The following is a 20,141-nucleotide window of genomic DNA, read 5'->3' on the forward strand; positions in this document are numbered from 1 at the left end:
TGTGGAATGGCATGTTACCAATCATGTCACCATACCAATCTTATGCCATCCATATGTAGATTCAGTCTTTAAGGTGGTCTGACTGCCTTCCCAAAAAGAGTCTTTTCCTTGAAAGAGCATTTCAGATGCTTAGAGATTCATCCACACATTTTTCCAAGCAGGATACTTATTCTTCTTGTGTGTTTTTTTTTTTCCTTCAAAAACTCACACACAGCCCATTGCAGCTCAAGGGACCTAACAATGCTACAAATAACCAGATTTAATTTGCTGGAAACATCGCACCCAATTCATTATTATCCAGTACCAGGAAAATGTCTAACTTCTGTCAATAATTTTCCAAGGCTCATCAACACTCAGAACACTCAGAAATCAAGGTCAATACACAGTCATAGAGGATCAGAAAACCAGAAAGCTCAGCTCTGAAATTTGACAGCTCATTATCCAGGACCCAGGTTTACCCGATGATTAAGAGAAAGTGTTTCATGATTAGAAAGAGAGGATAGAGTGCATCCTGTTTCTGAGTGGCTACACCACACACTGCTGTTTAATCCGATTATTGTAGCACAACCCTCGGTCATCCTCCCCAGCCTGACCTCGTTCTGTCTCTCTCAGGAAAAGCCGAGTATACATGCCCTCATGTCAGACTTTCTGCCTGTTCCCAGCACTTTATTCCTGCAATGCATGCGAAACCAACTGCCTCTTCTTTCTCTCATATTGTCTCCAATGCTTAATTTACTGTCTGCCTTTTTTCAGGGTACGAGCTACAAAAAAGCAGCTATGCCAAAGCATTTGTTAAGCCTATGCTTTAGATTCTGTGTAGGATTTGGCATTCAAAGAGGAAACTCTTCATTTAAGGGGCCATTTGAGCAGCAGGTGGTGACGATTTCATAAGTCTCACAGATTTTCTGGCAAAAAAGTCTCAGATCAATAGTTTTTTTCAAAAATATTGTTGATTATAAGGGCAGTATAGCGTACACTAGTAAAAAGAAGGTTGATGTTATAAAAGTACTCATTTATGTTATACTGAAGAACCTTCTGATTGATGGATAGGATTTTGTCAAAGGATCATTGGGAAGAATTATTATTAAAGCTTATAATGGATGAATCCCACAGCATGTTATTTAAAGCTCTTTATAGGGAATCTATAACGGTTCCTTTTTCTAGGTTCCATTTTATGTTGGTTATTTTATTTGCCATTTTTACTTTACCCCTGGAATATTTTCACAGCTTTTTCTAAATCCATCCAGTCTCTGAACCTTTACAGATAGTTTGGGTCATGTGGAGGAAACGTTGGAAGCTTTCAGTGCTAATTATGTACATTCATTTGCTTTTATAATGTTCTATGAAGAAGATGTATGCTTATGCTTACAGTATAATATGTATATTATTCAACAACTGAACCGCAGCTGAATACAAACTAATTGCTCAGACTTCCATTCATTTATTCCCGAGTTTAAAAATGATAATACAAACAGTTCACAAATACAATTTAAGCATACGATCAGCTTCATCTTCAACATTCAGTGAGCGAATGTGCCCTGTGAATGTCGCCTAAGTCATCCGGGAAAGAGTCCAGTTTGGGTTAACCGTTCCAACTCAGAGGACGCGTCGACCCAATCCATGCCAACAGAAAGTCTGCCGGTATTCCTTTCATTTACCACACATAAATAATCTCACACAGTTCCTCTTTAGAAAAAGACAGTACAAATGAAATGCTTTTTTTTTTTTGCCTATACAAAAAAATTTTGTGTGTGTGTACCCGTTTTATCCAGATTTTGACAGACCTTGTGATACATCTTTAATGCTTATACTCGCTAAGACTCATGAAAAGAAGCTTTTATGATGAGCTACAGGTTCTGGAGTTCAAAAGAAAAGCAACAACAAAAAAGACAGAAATGTGGGATGGGTGCGTCGAGAATATGTGGCATCTATGAAGACTTGTTTTCCATGTTATTTTAGAATTCACATTTGTCACATGACATTACATCCATATCATTTCATACATATGGACTTAATAGACACTTTACATTTTAAAACCAGTCATCGCACCCTTTCGAAGGTAACACAGGCAAAGAAAAATTGTGCTATCCGCCCTCTTCTGCATACCCTGGCTGGTGTCGTTTTTGATTGACAGAGCAGAGAATGTCATCTCGCCCATACTTTTAGTGCAACTAGCACCGTTTTCAGGCATAGGCAAATAAGGTGCAACCAGCTGGGGGCACCAGTGAGCGACCCTTGCCCCGCTGCTGCCCTTGCCCATTTAAATGATCTACCTTTCTTTCTGCTTAATTTTAATATACTGTATATGTTTACATGCTTGAATTCAGTCAATTTTGCAATAATTATTAAATGAGATTAACCTTTTTTATGAAAGTTTGCGAATGATTTATATTCTGTAGGGGTGGAGGGACAGTGCATGTAGGATGATTTGGAGACAAGGTGAGGGAGGCGAGATTGAGATGGTTTGGACATGTGCAGAGGAGGGACATGGGGTATATCGGTAGGAGAATGCTGAGGATGGAGCCACCAGGAAGGAGGAAAAGAGGAAGACCAAGGAGGAGGTTTATGGATGTGGTGAAGGAAGACATGCAGGTAATGTGGTTGAAAGAGGCAGATGTAGAGGACGGGGGGTATGGAGACGGATGATCCGCTGTGGTGACCCCTAATGGGAGCAACCGAAAAAAGAAGAAGAAGGGGGTGGAGCATTGTGGTGAAAAGGCTGAGACATGGGTGGGGTGGGGGGCAATTGGAAAAAAAGACTAGAAACGGCCCTGAGTGCAACCAAATTTGTGCTTCCTCCTGGTTCCCAGACGTCTGTGTCATCTTCAGGACTTGCAATCCAATGATGATGACAAGAACACTATTCGGTGGCACCACTTTGACAACAAAAATTGACACATTAGACACTAAAAACACTATGGTTTTCTATCAAATCCTTCCTTGTCAGAAAACCATTGAGGTAGACTAACGTCAGTAAAAGCGTTAACTGTGGTTGTTAGAAAAAGGATTTTTTTAATATCTTTTTTTTTTTACATCTGTTGTTAGGATGCTTTCATTCCTACGAAACCGCACGAAAGAGAAAAGCAAACATTTCATTAGCGCTAGTCAAAATCTGCAAGCTCAGTGAAATAACTTGAAAGTTTTGACCCCTCCCCTTTGATTTTTTTTTCCCTTATTTGGTTTGCTTTGTAGTTTTCGTGTCTATCAAACGAAAATAATTTGCATCCAGCTCTTTTATTTACATAAATAACCTATACACCAAATAATCACCCAAACTGAAAGAAAGACATAGACGGCCATTGTTTACCGAATCGTATCTAGCTTATTAGGTGCAAAAATATTCAAGGTATAAAGTCTGTATTTCTTTCCTCACAACAGAAAATTCAATTCATCCCCATGTCCATGTCATCATGTTTTTTTGCTTCTTTTTTTTTTTTTTGCTTGAACAAGTCTGCACAAAATAACCTGAAAAGCAAAGTATATATTCGAACTCGGTTGGTTTGGATCAAAATCCATGATGAACTGTTTCATTTTAACATGAGAGCATGAATAATGTGTTTTTGCAGTTCTTTTTTAAGGATGTTTGGCTGGAACTGTCAAATTCCCTCCTACAGCTGCATTCACAGCAAAAATTCAAATCATTTGTGTCCATCTAACTCTTACATAAACACTGTAGATCCAGAACTGGAGACTTTACCTGTATCAGGATTCAGTATTCAGTAGCTTGGGAACTCAGCATCCTTATCTAGACATGTGAACAGAGAAAAGTATGGGCAAACCAAAAACACACAAACCAAACACACTCTTGCACACAGTTGCATTCAGTCTCCTGATGGAGCAGCAGGTAAAAGTGTCAAAGATCAAAATGAATCTAGATTCTGGCTCTCACTGGATTGTGGCACATGATCTTTTTGAAGGCCCTCCTGAAGTCCCGGTTAAATATGGTGTAGATAATAGGGTTCACTGAGCTGTTACAGTAACCGATCCAGAAGAAGATGTCGAAGAGGGTGTCAGGGATGGTGCAGCTCTCCCTGCACACCGCATGAAGGCTGTAGGTGAAGAAAAACGGGAACCAGCAAAGCACGAAGAGTCCCATGACCACAGCCAGCACGAAGGTAAACCGCTTCTCGCGCATCTGAGCCAGCTTGGCTTTGGACAGGGATCTCTGTCGGACACGACTCACCGACTCCTCGTCGCACGCCTCCGACGCGCGACCGTCGAGCTGGGCACGCGCGCACACACACGCGACTTCCACTTTGCCACCTTTGGCGGAGCGCGCGTTCGAGACGCAGCTCTCCTCCAGATCGATTGCGTCCAGTTCGCCTTGGTGCTGCTCTTTGGAGCCGCAGACACTCGGACTCGTGGCTTCGGATCTTCCTTTGCGCACAAACCCGGTCTCGGAGAGCGAGGGCTGGCGCGCCATGCTGGCTTTGGCTACGAACACGGTGGCGGCTCTTTGCTTGGCCACTCTGTAGATTTTGCAGTACACGGACACCATGATGAGTCCCGGTGCGAAGAAAGACACGGCGCACGAAGCCAGAATGTACCACGTTTCGTTGTTAAGCAGGCACTCGAGTTCGTCGTGCTTGGTCATGAGCAGCGGCGGGAACGAGATGACGGCTGAGATGAGCCACACGGCGGCGATCATGGCCTTGACGCGCCGCGGTGTGCGCTTTAGGTTATAGCTCACGGCGCTCGTCACCGACCAGTAGCGGTCCAGGCTGATGGCGCACAGGTGCATGATCGACGAGGTGCAGAAGAGCACGTCGAGCGCCAGGTAGAGCGCGCACCACGTGCTGCCGAAGTACCAGTAGCCCATCACCTCGTTGGCGAGCGAGAACGGGATGACCAGCGTGGCCACCAGGATGTCCGCCGACGCCAGCGACACCAGGAAGAGGTTCTGTGGGGCGCGCAGCGCGCGGCTCGTAAACACGGCCACCACTACGAGCACATTCCCCACGATGGTCACAAGGATGATCACGGCCACCACCAGGATGATGAAGGCGGCCGCGCAGCGCGAGTGCGGCGCAAGCCTGGGCGCGCTCGTGCCGTTCGCCGAGGAGTTGCCGCTCGCCTCCGCTATATCCATTCTTGGTGCAGACGCTCGGAGTCAACCATTGCGTCCATCAGAGCCTGTTCGCTTTGTTTTATTCCAAACTAGGCAATGGGTCGATGTTCCACAGTTTGCACCGGATTGTCGAACGCGGAATCGTTTCTCTCGTCTGCGTCGTCACTTGCGCTCTGTGTCCATCCATGCCCAGGCATTCTGACCCTGAGTGCAAACAATAATCCTGGTTATACAAAATATTCTTCCAGTTCTTACCGGAGGTGGGAAACAAGTCTGCAGCTGGTTGGAATGATCCTGTGCCTTGCGTTACGCATAACCAGTGTGGGAGTGTTGGAGCTGGCATGTCACTTCAGGTTATGCGCTTTCAAGTGCGCACAGAAAGCGAGAGAGAGAGAGAGAGAGAGAGAAAGAGAGAGAGAGAGAGAGAGAGAGAGAGAGAGAGAGAGAGAGAGAGAGAGAGAGAGAGAATGGGGCGGAAGCAAATAGAAGATTTAATTTCACACTTTTTGTGAACAAAAAACTCGAAGAATCGACGCAAGTTCAGTTGCAACCCATATATCAGGCTACGTGCTCTTGCACGAGTGCACGAGCGCATCTTTTTTTTTTTGTGCAAATTGGCTACAATAGACTCTGTTCCGTTTCAGTGCATTATGTCACCATGTCATAAGCATTTTGGAGACGAGGCGCTTCTGCAGCTCCACTCAGTGCTGCGCTCCCCGAGGACGCTGCACAACATCAGGAAGTAATGAAACGTTTCTCTGAGACATTTCACAAACAACTCATTTCGAATCGAGCTGATCTCCGACCTATTTTGCGAATCAGCTTGATGAATTTCCTTGTGCGTAAAGCAAATCGCATTACCTGCCATCAGGTCCTCCAAAGCGCATTGCAATGTCTGTGTGTGTTTTCAATCATCATTATTATTTCCCTTATAGATTATTCAGCGCACTTAGTGGAGAGATTCGTCTCAGAAATACCTAAATGTAGCTTTTTTTTCCCTCTCTTTGGCGTGTTACAGCTTGAGTACACTTAGTACAAATACCTTTAAAAAAAAAGTAGCATGTAAAAAAAAAATATATAAAATTAAAGCTTTTCAATGAAATGCCACATGCATTTGATGTGGCCAAAAATATCCAGATTTAAATTGGTTTTCTTTCATTTTAACCCCAAAAGGTGGCGCAGCTGCAGGTTTGTATTTATTCACACAGGAGCCACACCTAATTACATCTGTACATCTGTTCATCTCCAATATGAAGACTCTTTGAAGACTTCAGGTCTACAAAGCCTTAATCTGCTGTAGCATTACAATTTCACTTTTATTGTATCTCACAGGGTTGTAATCCAGCAGAAGGAAAACACTCTGTGCACAACGCAAGCTCCATTAACACATCGTTTTTCGAGTTTGGAGAAGAATTTGAGTGTAGCATAAGCCCTTCCCAGATGAGTTGATCTTACCATACAATAAAGCGTGGGTGTGATAGTCAGGTGTTCTCAAACGTTTGGTCATGTACATTCACAAAAACACATATCCTGTACATTTGCGGCATTTGGCAGACGCCCTTATCCAGAGCGACTTACAACTGAGCAGATGAGGGTTTTAGGGCTTTTGCTCAAGGGCCCAGCAGTGGCAGCTTGGTGGTGGTGGGATTTGAACCTGTGATCATCTGATCCAAAGCCCAATGCCTTAAACACTGAGCTACCACCTGTACTTTTTAAAAATCAGTAACACATTCTATTTGTAAGCAGCTGATCTGATGTTTGAATTTTCTAATAAACCTATTTATTACTATTAATTGAAATGTTTAATTATTCTCAATACATTTTTAATTGACATAATTTTCTAGCCTTACATTAAATGTCCATAGGTTATATAATATTTAGGCATATTTTTGTACAAATTGACAATTTGTTTTTGACAAATTGACAAATGTTTTTCTTTATGGGAAACAATACAAAAGAAGAAGAAGAAGAAGAAGAAGAAGAAGAAGAAGAAGAAGAAGAAGAAGAAGAAACAGTAGTCATTATTACCCCTAAAATGTAATAATAATGCTACATAACCTCAATGAGAGCACGCAGAACACACTGACCTGACTGCTTTGGATTGACTATTGACTACAGGCCGCAGTAGCTCAACTGTGGTGAGCAGAAAGGCATCGCAGAATGAACAACACATCATCCATGCAGGTGGAGGAGCTAAAACAGCAGAAGATCAAATGCAGATTCAAGGCTGTCGGTCAAGAGCAGGAATCTGATGCTACACTGGGCACAGACTGACCAAAAGCTAGACAGGTGAAGACTGGAAAAAGTCAAGGTAATAGTTTTAAGGACAATTGATATAGACATGTAAAGGCTAAAAAGAAGAGTGTGTTTTTCTCAAGTGCATTTCAGTGGATTTTACCAAGAACGGAATATTCATTTGAAAATCCGAGCTCTCTAGCTCCATTTCTTTTTATATTAAATAATAGAAAAGTAGATCCATGTGAATTACAATCAAGTCTTTACATCACAGTGCATCAGAATGAGAATCAAAATGAGCTTTACTGGCGAATTACGCCATCCGCATGTTTGATTTGGCACATGTTTTTACGCTGGATGCCATTCCTAATGCAACCCTCCCCATTTATCCGGGCTTGGGACCAGCACTAAGGCTTCTGCAACCCTAATGGCTGGGGTTGGTTCCCTGACCGGGGATCGTTCCCTTAATTCCCTGAACCCGGGCCACAGCGGTGAGAGCACCATATCCTAACCACTAGACCACCAGGGGAACCTTCCTCACAACATAACTCAACGGCCAAACATACAGAAAAATACTCTATTTATTGTAACTCGCTCTCAATAATTAAATTTAAGTACACAAATTAATATAAATATAAATTAGTTCTGAATCCTACATAAAGACCAAAGGCCTATTATAAGTAAAAGGTTTTTCCCGGAAAGTAATATTCATTATGAGTTCCAATGAGTGCTAGGTACATGCTGATGGAATTGTGTTTTGGAGTATTTTTTGGTAAGTGTTTGCAGCAGGAGCCAATGATTTTATAGCGGGTTCTGTGAAGAGCCGGTGGAGATTGTTGAGCTCGCTCGCTGTGTTAAAGAAGCCACTCAAAGCTGTTTACTCAGAAAGCAAATCTCACTCGATGTTATCTAAACCTAGTGTGAGGCAGCTGGAAAGAGAGGGGGAGACGCCAGAGAGATTAAAAAAAAAACACAAGAAGAAAATGTTGCGCTCGGTAAGCCTCGTTTATCAAGCTGGATACGAACGAATTTGCTCGTAAATCATTCGCAGGAGCATTCACACAACGAGCATTCGTGTGGCATTCGTGAAAAGATCCAGATCGTTCGGTTGGGGTGGTGGGGGGGAGGGGGGGAGGGGGTGTGTGCTTGTAATCCTAAGAGATGACATGAGGGTGTAACATTTCAAGGTTTTGAGAAGATACTGGATAAAAGAAGCACTTTTACTACATATATACGTACAGTAAGGAAAATAAGTATTTGAACACTCTGCTATTTTGCAAGTTCTCCCACTTAGAAATCATGGAGGGGTCTGAAATTGTCATCGTAGGTGCATGTCCACTGTGAGAGACATAATCTAAAAAAAAAATCCAGAAATCACAATATATGATTTTTAAACTATTTATTTGTATGATACAGCTGCAAATAAGTATTTGAACACCTGTCTATCAGCTAGAATTCTGACCCTCAAAGACCTGTTAGTCTGCCTTTAAAATGTCCACCTCCACTACATTTATTATCCTAAATTAGATGCACCTGTTTGAGGTCGTTAGCTGCATAAAGACACCTGTCCACCCCATACAATCAGTAAGAATACAACTACTAACATGGCCAAGACCAAAGAGCTGTCCAAAGACACTAGAGACAAAATTGTACACCTCCACAAGGCTGGAAAGGGCTACAGGGAAATTGCCAAGCAGCTTGGTGAAAAAAGGTCCACTGTTGGAGCAATCATTAGAAAATGGAAGAAGCTAAACATGACTGTCAATCTCCCTCGGACTGGGGCTCCATGCAAGATCTCACCTCGTGGGGTCTCAATGATCCTAAGGAAGGTGAGAAATCAGCCCAGAACTACACGGGAGGAGCTGGTCAATGACCTGAAAAGAGCTGGGACCACCGTTTCCAAGGTTAGGTTGGTAATACACTAAGACGTTATGGTTTGAAATCATGCATGGCACGGAAGTTTCCCCTGCTTAAACCAGCACATGTCCAGGCATGTCTTAAGTTTGCCAATGACCATTTGGATGATCCAGAGGAGTCATGGGAGAAAGTCATGTGGTCAGATGAGTCCAAAATAGAACTTTTGGGTCATAATTCCACTAAATGTGTTTGGAGGAAGAAGAATGATGAGTACCATCCCAAGAACACCATCTCTACTGTGAAGCATGGGGGTGGTAGCATCATGCTTTGGGGGTGTTTTTCTGCACATGGGACAGGGCGACTGCACTGTATTAAGGAGAGGATGACCGGGGCCATGTATTGCGAGATTTTGGGGATCAACCTCCTTTCCTCAGTTAGAGCATTGAAGATGGGTCGAGGCTGGGTCTTCCAACATGACAATGACCCGAAGCACACAGCCAGGATAACCAAGGAGTGGCTCTGTAAGAAGCATATCAAGGTTCTGGCGTGGCCTAGCCAGTCTCCAGACCTAAAACCAATAGAGAATCTTTGGAGGGAGCTCAAACTCTGTGTTTCTCAGCGACAGGACAGAAACCTGACTGATCTAGAGAAGATCTGTGTGGAGGAGTGGGCCAAAATCCCTCCTGCAGTGTGTGCAAACCTGGTGAAAAACTACAGGAAACGTTTGACCTCTGTAATTGCAAACAAAGGCTACTGTACCAAATATTAACATTGACTTCAAATGTTCAAATACTTATTTGCAGCTGTATCATACAAATAAATATTTAAAAAATCATATATTGTGATTTCTGGATTTTTTTTTTTAGATTATGTCTCTCACAGTGGACATGCACCTACGATGAAAATTTCAGACCCCTCCATGATTTCTAAGTGGGAGAACTTGCAAAATAGCAGGGTGTTCAAATACTTATTTTCCTCACTGTATATACAGATGTACACACTTCCTTTCCATTACTACACAAAGTGATTTGTCATTTTCATATTAATAACACGAGAAGAAAAAGCAATCACGTCTATAAATGATGACAGATATGAACAGTGATTCGGGTGAAATGAAATAGCCCCCTATAAAAGGATTTGAATGCGCATTCAATTACGGGATGATTTGGTTCTCTCAGTCGTTAGACATGATGAGTCATGGTGCTTGTTCACTCCATAGTCATCGTCTTGTCGTTTTGAGATTTGCCTTTTATGTGGTTTTTAAGTCAAGTAGCTTTTTCTGTCATTTTAGCCATACACAGAAAGTATACAGTAAAAAACAGGGACCAAGGGCCCAGGACCAAGGCGCGACATAAAACAACACAAACTAGCACACTACATAAACACATGTGCGAAAACCGTTTAGTGCAAAAATGTACACAACACAATCAGACACAATGGCATTGCAGCATGGCCAAATGTAACACATGCTATAAAGGTGCTTAGCAGTTTGCAGGTGATTGGCATTTACATATACAAAGAAACTCAGTTTATATATTCAATTTTAGATCTTTATGGCTTGAGACAAACACGCAACTTTATTCCTAACCAAGGCCCAGTTTTTGACTCTATATGCTGCAGTTTTTCACATTACCACTGAACTCTGGGCTCGTTTTGAAATAATAAATAGTACTGATGCAATTACAAATCCAGCTCTGTAATTCATGTGTTGTTTTCTCCTCGTTAGTGTTACTTCAATCCACTAAAATAGAAACACCACAAAAAAAATACTTTATAATACTGTATACGGTGTTCTTAAATACCCAGTGTTCTTAAATACTATAAATACAAGGGCCCCAGGCTGTAAACTGTAAATGTTTTATAGCAATTATGATGTTTTAAATTACGTAAATCATCAGGACACTGTGTGGATTTAGTTTCCACACAGACGGTCTTAATTGCCGGACATGTGCATTATGCGGATTTTACTGGGAAAACGCAACTGCGTGACTTGTGTTCCCAAGTTCTCCCACACAACCAAACTGCTGCGCTCCTTCCACCGACTTCCAGTAGCTGCACATATCAAATTCAAAACACTGATGCTTGCCTACAAATAGACCAGCACCGTTTTTTACCTCAGAGACTTCATCACTCATCGCACTGCACAATGCTGCCTGAGATCCTCCAACACTGCTCGACTGGAACCACCTTCTCTCAGAATAAGAGGTAAGTATACTTCAATGCTTGTTTAACTCTAAATCCATCTTCATGGTTCGTGAGTTTAACCAGGAAACCTTATGGATCATCAGACTGTTTTTTGGGAACCACCTTCAGCAGCAGCAGTAAGTGGTCTACAACTGAAAAGAACTCTATCCAGAGGAAGGGCATCAAAAGGATTTGGGCAGAAAGAAGTTTAAATCCCATAAAAGGTGAATCTGTGCATTGAATAAAAAATAAATAATATTATTATTTGTCCATCTATATCTTGATCAACAGAATTCATTGAGAAATGCCCTCTAGGGTGCCTTTGGCATTGTTATGCCAAAGTTGGTTAGACTGAACTAGATTACCCATCATCTCCCATGTCACATGTTCCACTGATAGTATGGTGACAGGTGATAGCATGTGCATGTTCTTTTGCTTCATATGCTCTGCCGTGTGGATTTATCTCGTTGTCACATTGTTGGTTCGGCTGGTATCTTCCTTAATATACGGTATCTTCACTTGCATCTGCCTTCGCCCTACACTATGGTAGATGAAATTGTTAAAGTACAATAGAGAAAGCATGATCTAGGGTAGAAAACATGATAAAGTGCCCTCGATGGCTCCATTCTAAAAATGAATTTGTGATGCAGTGCCTATAGGTTTCCCCTCTATGAAAACGGAAACGTGTGGAAAAGCCTTAATAGATGAGATTTCAGTGGATGAAAGAGATGCAGTACTCTAGAGGTTTTGATACATGCGAGAAAATGAGATGACGTTACGAAATGTTGAGAAGGTTTGAAATACTATATGAAATTACACTTTATGTATAAATATCGTTTACATATAAATAAGCAGTGAAAGGAAAGTGCATTGCGGCAATGAAGTTCTTATTTAGTCAATAACTACTAGATTTATGCTAATATAACTAGCGGTTTATCCGAATGCTAATTTGTTGCACTTTGAGGCCACAAATTGTTTTTCATTGATCAATTACCTAATGATGACCCTGTTGTTTTCGTGTATACTGTATACACCCGAACATACTGACACGACCCCTCTCCTGAGACAGCTGATATAAATATATTCCACCAGGTACGTTTCTTCGACCAATCAGTTTATTTATTCATTCATTTATTCATTTTTTTTCACTTATTCTACATCTGTGAATCTCCTTGTTCTTGGAAGAAGCAATTTTCTTGAGGTCTGTGTACAAGTCTTTCGAATTATTTCTGCACACGTGTGTGGGAGTTCATATGTTGCAAAGTCTAAATCGAGTGTCATCTTTTTTCTTTCTTTCTTTTTTTCCAAGGGCTGAGTACAATAATGCCCACTGAGGATGCCAGTGACCTGATTAATCGAGGGTAAAATAGAAGAATATGTTAAAATAATAAGAAAATAATATCCTAGAGCCTGCCTCCTCCTCCTCCTCCTCCTCCTCTTCTTTATCTCAGATAATGACACTGAAATCTTCACTGATTTCCCTATTCGAGTCGATTATGATTACGATAATCATGTCTGCGACTCGATTCAATTTACAATGCATCTTGATGCTACATTTTCATTAGTGAATACAAGCAGTCAGATATATGAACTTCTTTTTCCTGTTATAAGAAAGTACACTTATCAGTTTGTACATAACTTTCTTAGAAATAAGAGCATGATTCAATGATGAGTTTATGCAATATTTGCAAATCTAATGGAGTACAAATCAACTTTTACTGGAGTAACTCAAGGAGCTGTAACACAGACCTTTATTTATTTTTGCTCTTGGCTAGTCGTGCTGTCCGAGTCACGTAGCTCTCAAACATTGGAGCTCATGTGTTCAAACGTGCTCTCTTACACCAGACCTTAAAAAAAAACATGTGTGGAATCTTAAAGCTTGGTGTTGAGCGAAGTCATTGATGTTTTTTCGAGGCATGATGCTAGTTTGCTAGCGTATTGACTTTATGACTCATAGACACGCCGTGCCTATTAGGAGTAGCATGTGTTTGTTTGTTTTTTTATTGCAGCCTGTTTTTTGGTGTGTTTATTACATCTCACGAAACATACAGAGCGGCTAATGTCCAATAACCTACTTTGTTCACCTAATTGTATTTTAACATGCACATATGCTGAATCAAGAGCTAACTTTTGGATTATATAAAACAATATGCTATGTCTTTAGTCTCCTAAAACATTGATCTTTTTTTTTTTTGCGTTTCTACGAATGATCAGTAAAATTGTACTTTTGTTAGCAAAGCACCATCCATCTATTGATCCAAATTTGTTCTGTTACACGATTATATTTCAAATCATACTCAAATCATTTGGTATTCATTGCCGCCTAGCACGTATGCTTCACAATAAATAAATAACCTGCACACTTATCGGTCGCTTTGTCATTCCAAAAGGTAAACACAATCACATTTTGGCGCTCCATGCCTGAGAATTGCATGTGAAGGTGATAATGTGGGGGAGGAAATGTGAAAATTGGACAGAGAGGCACAACAAGAAAGTAAGAGAGAGAGAGAGAGAGAGAGAGAGAGAGAAGAGAGAGAGAGAGAGAGAGAGAGAGAGAGAGAGAGAGAGAGAGAGAGAGAGTTAGAGTGGGAGAGATCCAGAGAAAGAGAGCTTGAAGAGAATTGGAACAACCTATACAATCTTAACATTGTTCTAAATACCAAATGCATGGCATCTTGTGGCCACGTGAGAAATTCCTGAACATTGTAGCCCATGCGGGATATGCAAATACTGTTTTTCGATACCGTCTACAAGCGGCTTCTTTGTTTGGCGTGTTGCGGTTCTGCTCACTCGAGGCGTGATATGATCTTGTAGCAGTTGGGATGTTGGAAAATGCAACTATAATACAGTGATTCAAATAGAATACAAAATAATTCAAGTGTGAGTGTAATGTAAATAAATGGCAGTCGAGCTGGCAGCTGAGTGGTTAAGGCATCAGACTTTGAATCCATAGGTTGTGATTTCAAATCCCAGCCACACCAAGCTGCCACTTCAGGGCCCCTGGGTGAGGCCCTTAACCCCATATCTGCTCAGTTGTATTAATGATATGACTGTGAGTTGCTCTGCATTAGTGTGTCTGCCAAATGCTGTAAATGTAACATTGAAGCTGCACAAAGACAAATATAGAGAAGCTTTTGCTAGCTATCAATTTCTGGATATCATTGATTCCTTCGTTTTACGTATTTGTTAATGACTTTATCCTGGTCTTTGTGTCTGTGGATCATTTAAACAAATTCTTTTAGTTTCAAAACTTGGTATATAAATTTCACAAATAGGAACAAAGTATTGGTCATAATCTTAAAATAAGAGCTCTGATCAGGTCACTGGTTTAAGCCCCAACACTGCCACTTTTGGGCCCTTGAGCAAGGCCCTTAACATTCTTTTCTCCAGGGGTGCTGTATCATCTCAGATGCCAGCTTATTAAACAAACTGGGAAAGGTGAAGAAAGAATTTCACTCTACTGTAATCTAGATGTGACACAAAAAGCCTTTTTGTCTTATTATGAATTCACATCGTTCCTTCAGAAGAGACCCATTTACAGAATTCTCTATTGGTTCTACCTTCAGGTTGGAGGCCAAAGAGGGCAGAAGACTAATGGAGAATAATGTAAGGAAAAGTAAACTCTTTAAACGTAAGTGTTTGGATATTTGACGGTTCAGAGATTCAGAGTATGGTTTGAATCAGGGAAAAGCCAAAGAGCTCGTTGCATTTAAGCATTTTTAGAAATAAAATTGCATAAGACAAGAGCTATCGTCTCACGTTTACCTGAGAAACCCGACTTCTGAATTCGAAATCGCCAACATCACCTTGGAACCCGCTATAAAAGCATAAGGTGCATATTGATTGCTGTGACATTTAAACCAAAAAGGTCAGACATATTATTTTGTCAGTGCAAGAAAACCATTCAGAAATTGTATCCCCTGAGAATCTCTATGGAAATCCAAGTCAAATGTGGGCACGTCTAAGCAGACCAGTTTGGATGATTGAGTTAAAGAAATGCATATTGTTTTAATTAGATTTATGAGATGATTTGTACAGGAAACTGGATCCTAAAACCTCACCATTTTCTAGTTAGTTTTTCAAATGGCATTAAGCCGAAAATCAAATCGAAACAATTTTATGATTAACGTTCACATTTTATTCATGAGTACTCACTCCTTGAACGCAAGGATCATGCCAATATGAATCATAAATGTCACAGCAGAGTGGTATTACGATTAGCATTGGTTAATCAAACTTTATTAATAATTTCGCAATCATCAGGCTGGGCAGGCATGCGCTCAATGAAAGCTCACGCCATTTTCTGCTCCACTCTCCTCCTCTACCATTGGCTGTCACTCATCGACCTTTAAGGATCTGAGTGACGGGATGTTCTCGCCAAGTTTTCCCCACCCTACAGAGATAATTGCATAGCTCAAGAGTTTAAAAAAATATCCCAAGATTTGGATCATATAGTGAAGATTCAAAGATCTTTAACACCATTCACTCGGGCCGACTCTGGATAAGTGTCCCTCTTTCCGAACTATTTAAGTGCAACTCAAAGCGCTTCCTTTGAGGCCTCAATAGCATGCATCTGTAGCATGAGCGGAAGCACCGTGCGCTCACCAATGACGAGAGACCGCGGGTCCTTGAGTTTCACAGCTATACGATGCTCAGTCTGGGCAGAAATGAAGCAGATGCACTTCTGTGGATTTATAATAGACGAAATAATGTAAAGAAGAAAAGGGTAAAGATTTCTAAACGAGAAACGAGTTTTCCCTGGATGAATTTCTGCCCTTTTAGATGATGTAGGAGTCGTAGACATTTCTTCTGTACGCTAAATATCTTCAGTACACTTCACGGAAAAAGTAAAGCGACTCTAAATGTCATGTCAAATCAGTGAGATGATTTAGTTGCAACATTACATACACCTCATGGAGTTTAAGTTGGATGGAAATCCATTCTGGAAATTCCTAGAAAGTATTTTGGATAGTATTCCGAAAAAAAGTATTCCGAAAGCCAATACATTGTAAAGGATATTCTACATTTGTTTTATAATAAATATTTGATATGACACATTTGCGAATTGCACTCCAGGGCCGCTCGCAAATGTGCAAATCTGATACTTGGACTAGATGATTTTTTTTCCCCTGCACTAGATGACAGATCCCATTTTGCATGTCGCGTGCCGTGAACGCATAAATAAACCAGGAGTGAATGCATAACACCACATAGATGGGTTTAATCCGATACCTCCTGCTTTTGGTGTCAGCAATGTTTTAAAAAAAAGCGTTATAATAATTTTGCACACAATTAAAGCTTCAGTTCTCCAGTGACATTTAGGACCCTTAAAGAAGCATTTCTGTTTGTTTGGTTTTTTCTTTTAATTTATGCTAATTAAAGGTCAGATTGTAGCTGCTGTCAAAGAGCTCACTGGCGAAAGAGCCGTCTCCTTCGGTTAATGTGTCACGTCCCACAGCAGCTCTTACATACATTTACAAACCTGCTTCTTTCACATGGAGTCAATTAGACTTTCTACTTATTTGCCTACAACTGAACCTGGGACATTTTAAGGCAAGTGAGGAGCAAAAATATGTCAATTAGTTACATCAAAAATAAGTCACAGTCCTGGAATATTGTATATATATATATATATATATATATATATATATATATATATATATATATATATATATATATATATATATACGCACGTTGGGAGTGAAGGCTGGTCCGTGTGGTCCGATCCAACAAACAAGCTTCTGTAGCTCAAACTCCTGAAGAAGTTCATGTTGTTAATGCTCGAGGGATCGGGACTGTTTTAAAAGGGGATTGACACAATATTAGGCAGGTGGTCATAATGTTATGATCGGTGTATATATAAAAATTGTTCACACACCTGACATCGTTCTTCCCCGATCTGTTAGCACGGACTTGGAGGCACACAGTTGTATAGAATGTCTTTGGAGGCAGAAGAGTTCAATTTTCAGCAGGACAATGCCCCATTTTCAAACTTCTTGAGTGGCCTGCTATAGAGCTCTGACCTCAACCATGTAGAGGTCATGAATTGGAACACTGACTGCACCCCAGGCCTCCTCACATCACCTACATCAGTTCCTGACTTTATTAACACCTTTGTGGATGAACGAGCACAAATCTCTATTTCCCTTTTTTCATTTTTATCCTTTTAATGTATTTTATAACATTTGATGTTACAGACTAGTAAAAAAAACCATTTAACTGTGGTCGTATCGTGTATGCATATGAAAAATAAAAATCCTAAATGAATTCAAAAATCCAGAACATTAATACTGCACAAAGTTGGATTGGATGTCTTTGTACAGTATGTTAAATCTGCCCATGTTCTGATCCTGTGCGCAAAGACAGATTTGACATATGACATATATCTCTATGAAGACATATTTTGCCAAGGTATCGTGAACAAAGCCCTGATCTCAATCCTCAACCCTCAACCCTCAACCCCACTAAACACACTGCAGACCTTTACACCTGGCATCGTCTGGGCAAATCTCCTCAGCCACGGTCTACAATCTAGTGGAAAGCCATAAAAACAGTAAAGTGGGATTAGCTGGAATGGGATGTTCAAAACACACACATACTTTTGGCCTTCGCTATATCCTAATACACACGGTCCAAAATATAGCCTAAAGCCTTCGCAGAAGAATGGAAGCAAGTTAAGGGGCAACAATTGAGTGGTTGGGTGTCCAGATCCTTTTGGACTTGTAGAATATTGTAATAAATATACAGATTTTTTGTCATTTTGTAAATCTTGTAAATTCACTTGAAAATACGTTTTCCACAAGATAGCTCTTAAGTGTGTGTTCGGTAGTTTGGCTTTGTAATGACTAATGAGTTAATAATAATATTAAAATTTAAAAACATTTATTTAGTTTACAATATAAACTGTAACACTTTCTTTAACTAGTCATGGCTTTGTTTTGTGACAATTATTGCATTTTTCGTTTTTTGTATTAGAAAATAATTAACACCAAAGAATAATCTGCCTACAAAGAGATAGACTCTGTTGCCCTCTAGTGTCAATTTGACGCATTGCACCATTTACACAGCAAATCAGGGTATTTATTTAATATTTTTAACCTTTTCATTGCTATTTTTTATATATTTTATATATATATATATATATATATATATATATATATATATATATATATATATATATATATATATATATATAATTATTATAATCTTAAATATTATGTAAGGATTGTGTTGGGTTTTTCTGTTGGGTAAACAGAATGGGAGTTACTCCATTTGCTTGTAATTAAATCTCAAATATTTATTTTTCAATCTAATGATCCAATTTGGTTTTTTATTAATAATATTTTTTTATAATAACAAAAATGTGTTTCTTACAATTGCACAACTCGTGACAAAATGCTTTCAAACCAGAAAGGAGTTATGAGGAGTAACTGGAGACTACAGTTAGGTTACAATAATTTAATTTAAAACCAAATGCCATGTATAACATATTATTATTATTATTATTATTATTATTATTATTATTATTATTATTATTATATGTCCATCATGGGAAAGCTGGCACATGTAAATAATGTTTTAAGCCCCGCTCACTGTCAAGTGAAGACATCGATGGAAAATGTATTTCATGTCATGATATACGTGTCAATTTATAGATCATAATGATGAACTTCTACCATAGGAACAATTTACTTATAAAAAAAATTTAACAGATATTGAAGATGCAAAAAAAGTGATAACTTTAAACAATTACCAAAAGAATGATAGTAGAAAAATAAAAAATAATTCAATATAATATATAGTATGATGGATATTATTATAGATACAGTTCATATTCAGTATATTCAGCAAATGAACTTCCAAAAAAAAATTTAACAAGTGCTAATAATTTTATGGAATGGTGTTGGGTGACAATAATAAAGAAATACAGGTATTATTAATAGTGGTCCTAATAACTAACACACACACACACACACACACACACACACACACACACACACACACAGGTTCCCCCAAATCATGAATTAGAAGTTATTATAAGAGTGAAAAATATGTCTGGGGAAAGGTTTTAATGGGTGTGATATTCGGATTGACAAATCTGATTATCTAAAAAAAATCTGATAGTAGTTCATATAGTGATCAAACAAGCTGCCACTTTTGGGCCCTTGAACAAGGCCCTTAAACTTCTCTGCTCCAGGAGTGCTGCCTGACCCTGCGCTCTGATCCCCAGCTTCCTATCAAGCTGGGATATGTGAAGAAAGGATTTCATTGGGCTATAATGTATATGTGACAAGTAAAAAGCATCTATCTATCTATCTATCTATCTATCTATCTATCTATCTATCTATCTATCTATCTATCTATCTATCTATCTAGCGTTTCTTAGATCAGAAATGAAATTCTCAAAACTACTTGTTCAGCCTCCACATAATGCAGTCACTTTGTCACTATTACAGTACAGTAAAAGTGTGAATCCTGTCCGCTCTCTTGGAATCAATATATATAAAAATATGCAAGTCAAATTAATATATTTGTGCTGCTGAAATTCATAGGGGTCTATGACTGTAGACTGTGGTTTATATTTAAAAAATACCGAAACTGTGGGCCGTCACAACGACAACATGAATCAACATCTTGCTGATCGTGTTTGTGAACAGTGACAAAATGACTTCTGATGGCAATGAGAAGTTCATTGACACAAATACTTACTTTTAAGAGAAGAACAAAGGAAATGTACAGGCTTTTGCAAAGAATCCAATGCACGGATTGTTTTGAGATTGTACTTACTGGTTTGCAA

At 39.7% G+C, this 20,141-nt stretch overlaps 1 protein-coding gene across 1 annotated transcript; it reads right to left on the minus strand.

Annotated features, from left to right (window-relative positions):
- Nucleotides 1–2,692: 2,692 nt before the first annotated feature.
- Nucleotides 2,693–5,556, minus strand: adra2db (adrenergic, alpha-2D-, receptor b). The gene is made up of 2 exons (XM_083565417.1): nucleotides 5,182–5,556; nucleotides 2,693–5,103 (listed from the first exon to the last, which is right to left on the minus strand). Exon 2 carries the CDS (start codon nucleotides 5,087–5,089, stop codon nucleotides 3,872–3,874), a length of 1,218 nt encoding a protein of 405 aa, XP_083421543.1. The 5' UTR covers nucleotides 5,090–5,103; nucleotides 5,182–5,556; the 3' UTR covers nucleotides 2,693–3,871.
- Nucleotides 5,557–20,141: the final 14,585 nt, after the last annotated feature.

The sequence above is a fragment of the Silurus aristotelis genome (genome assembly GCF_946808225.1).
Source record: "Silurus aristotelis genome assembly, chromosome: 16".
Lineage (NCBI taxonomy): Eukaryota > Metazoa > Chordata > Actinopteri > Siluriformes > Siluridae > Silurus > Silurus aristotelis.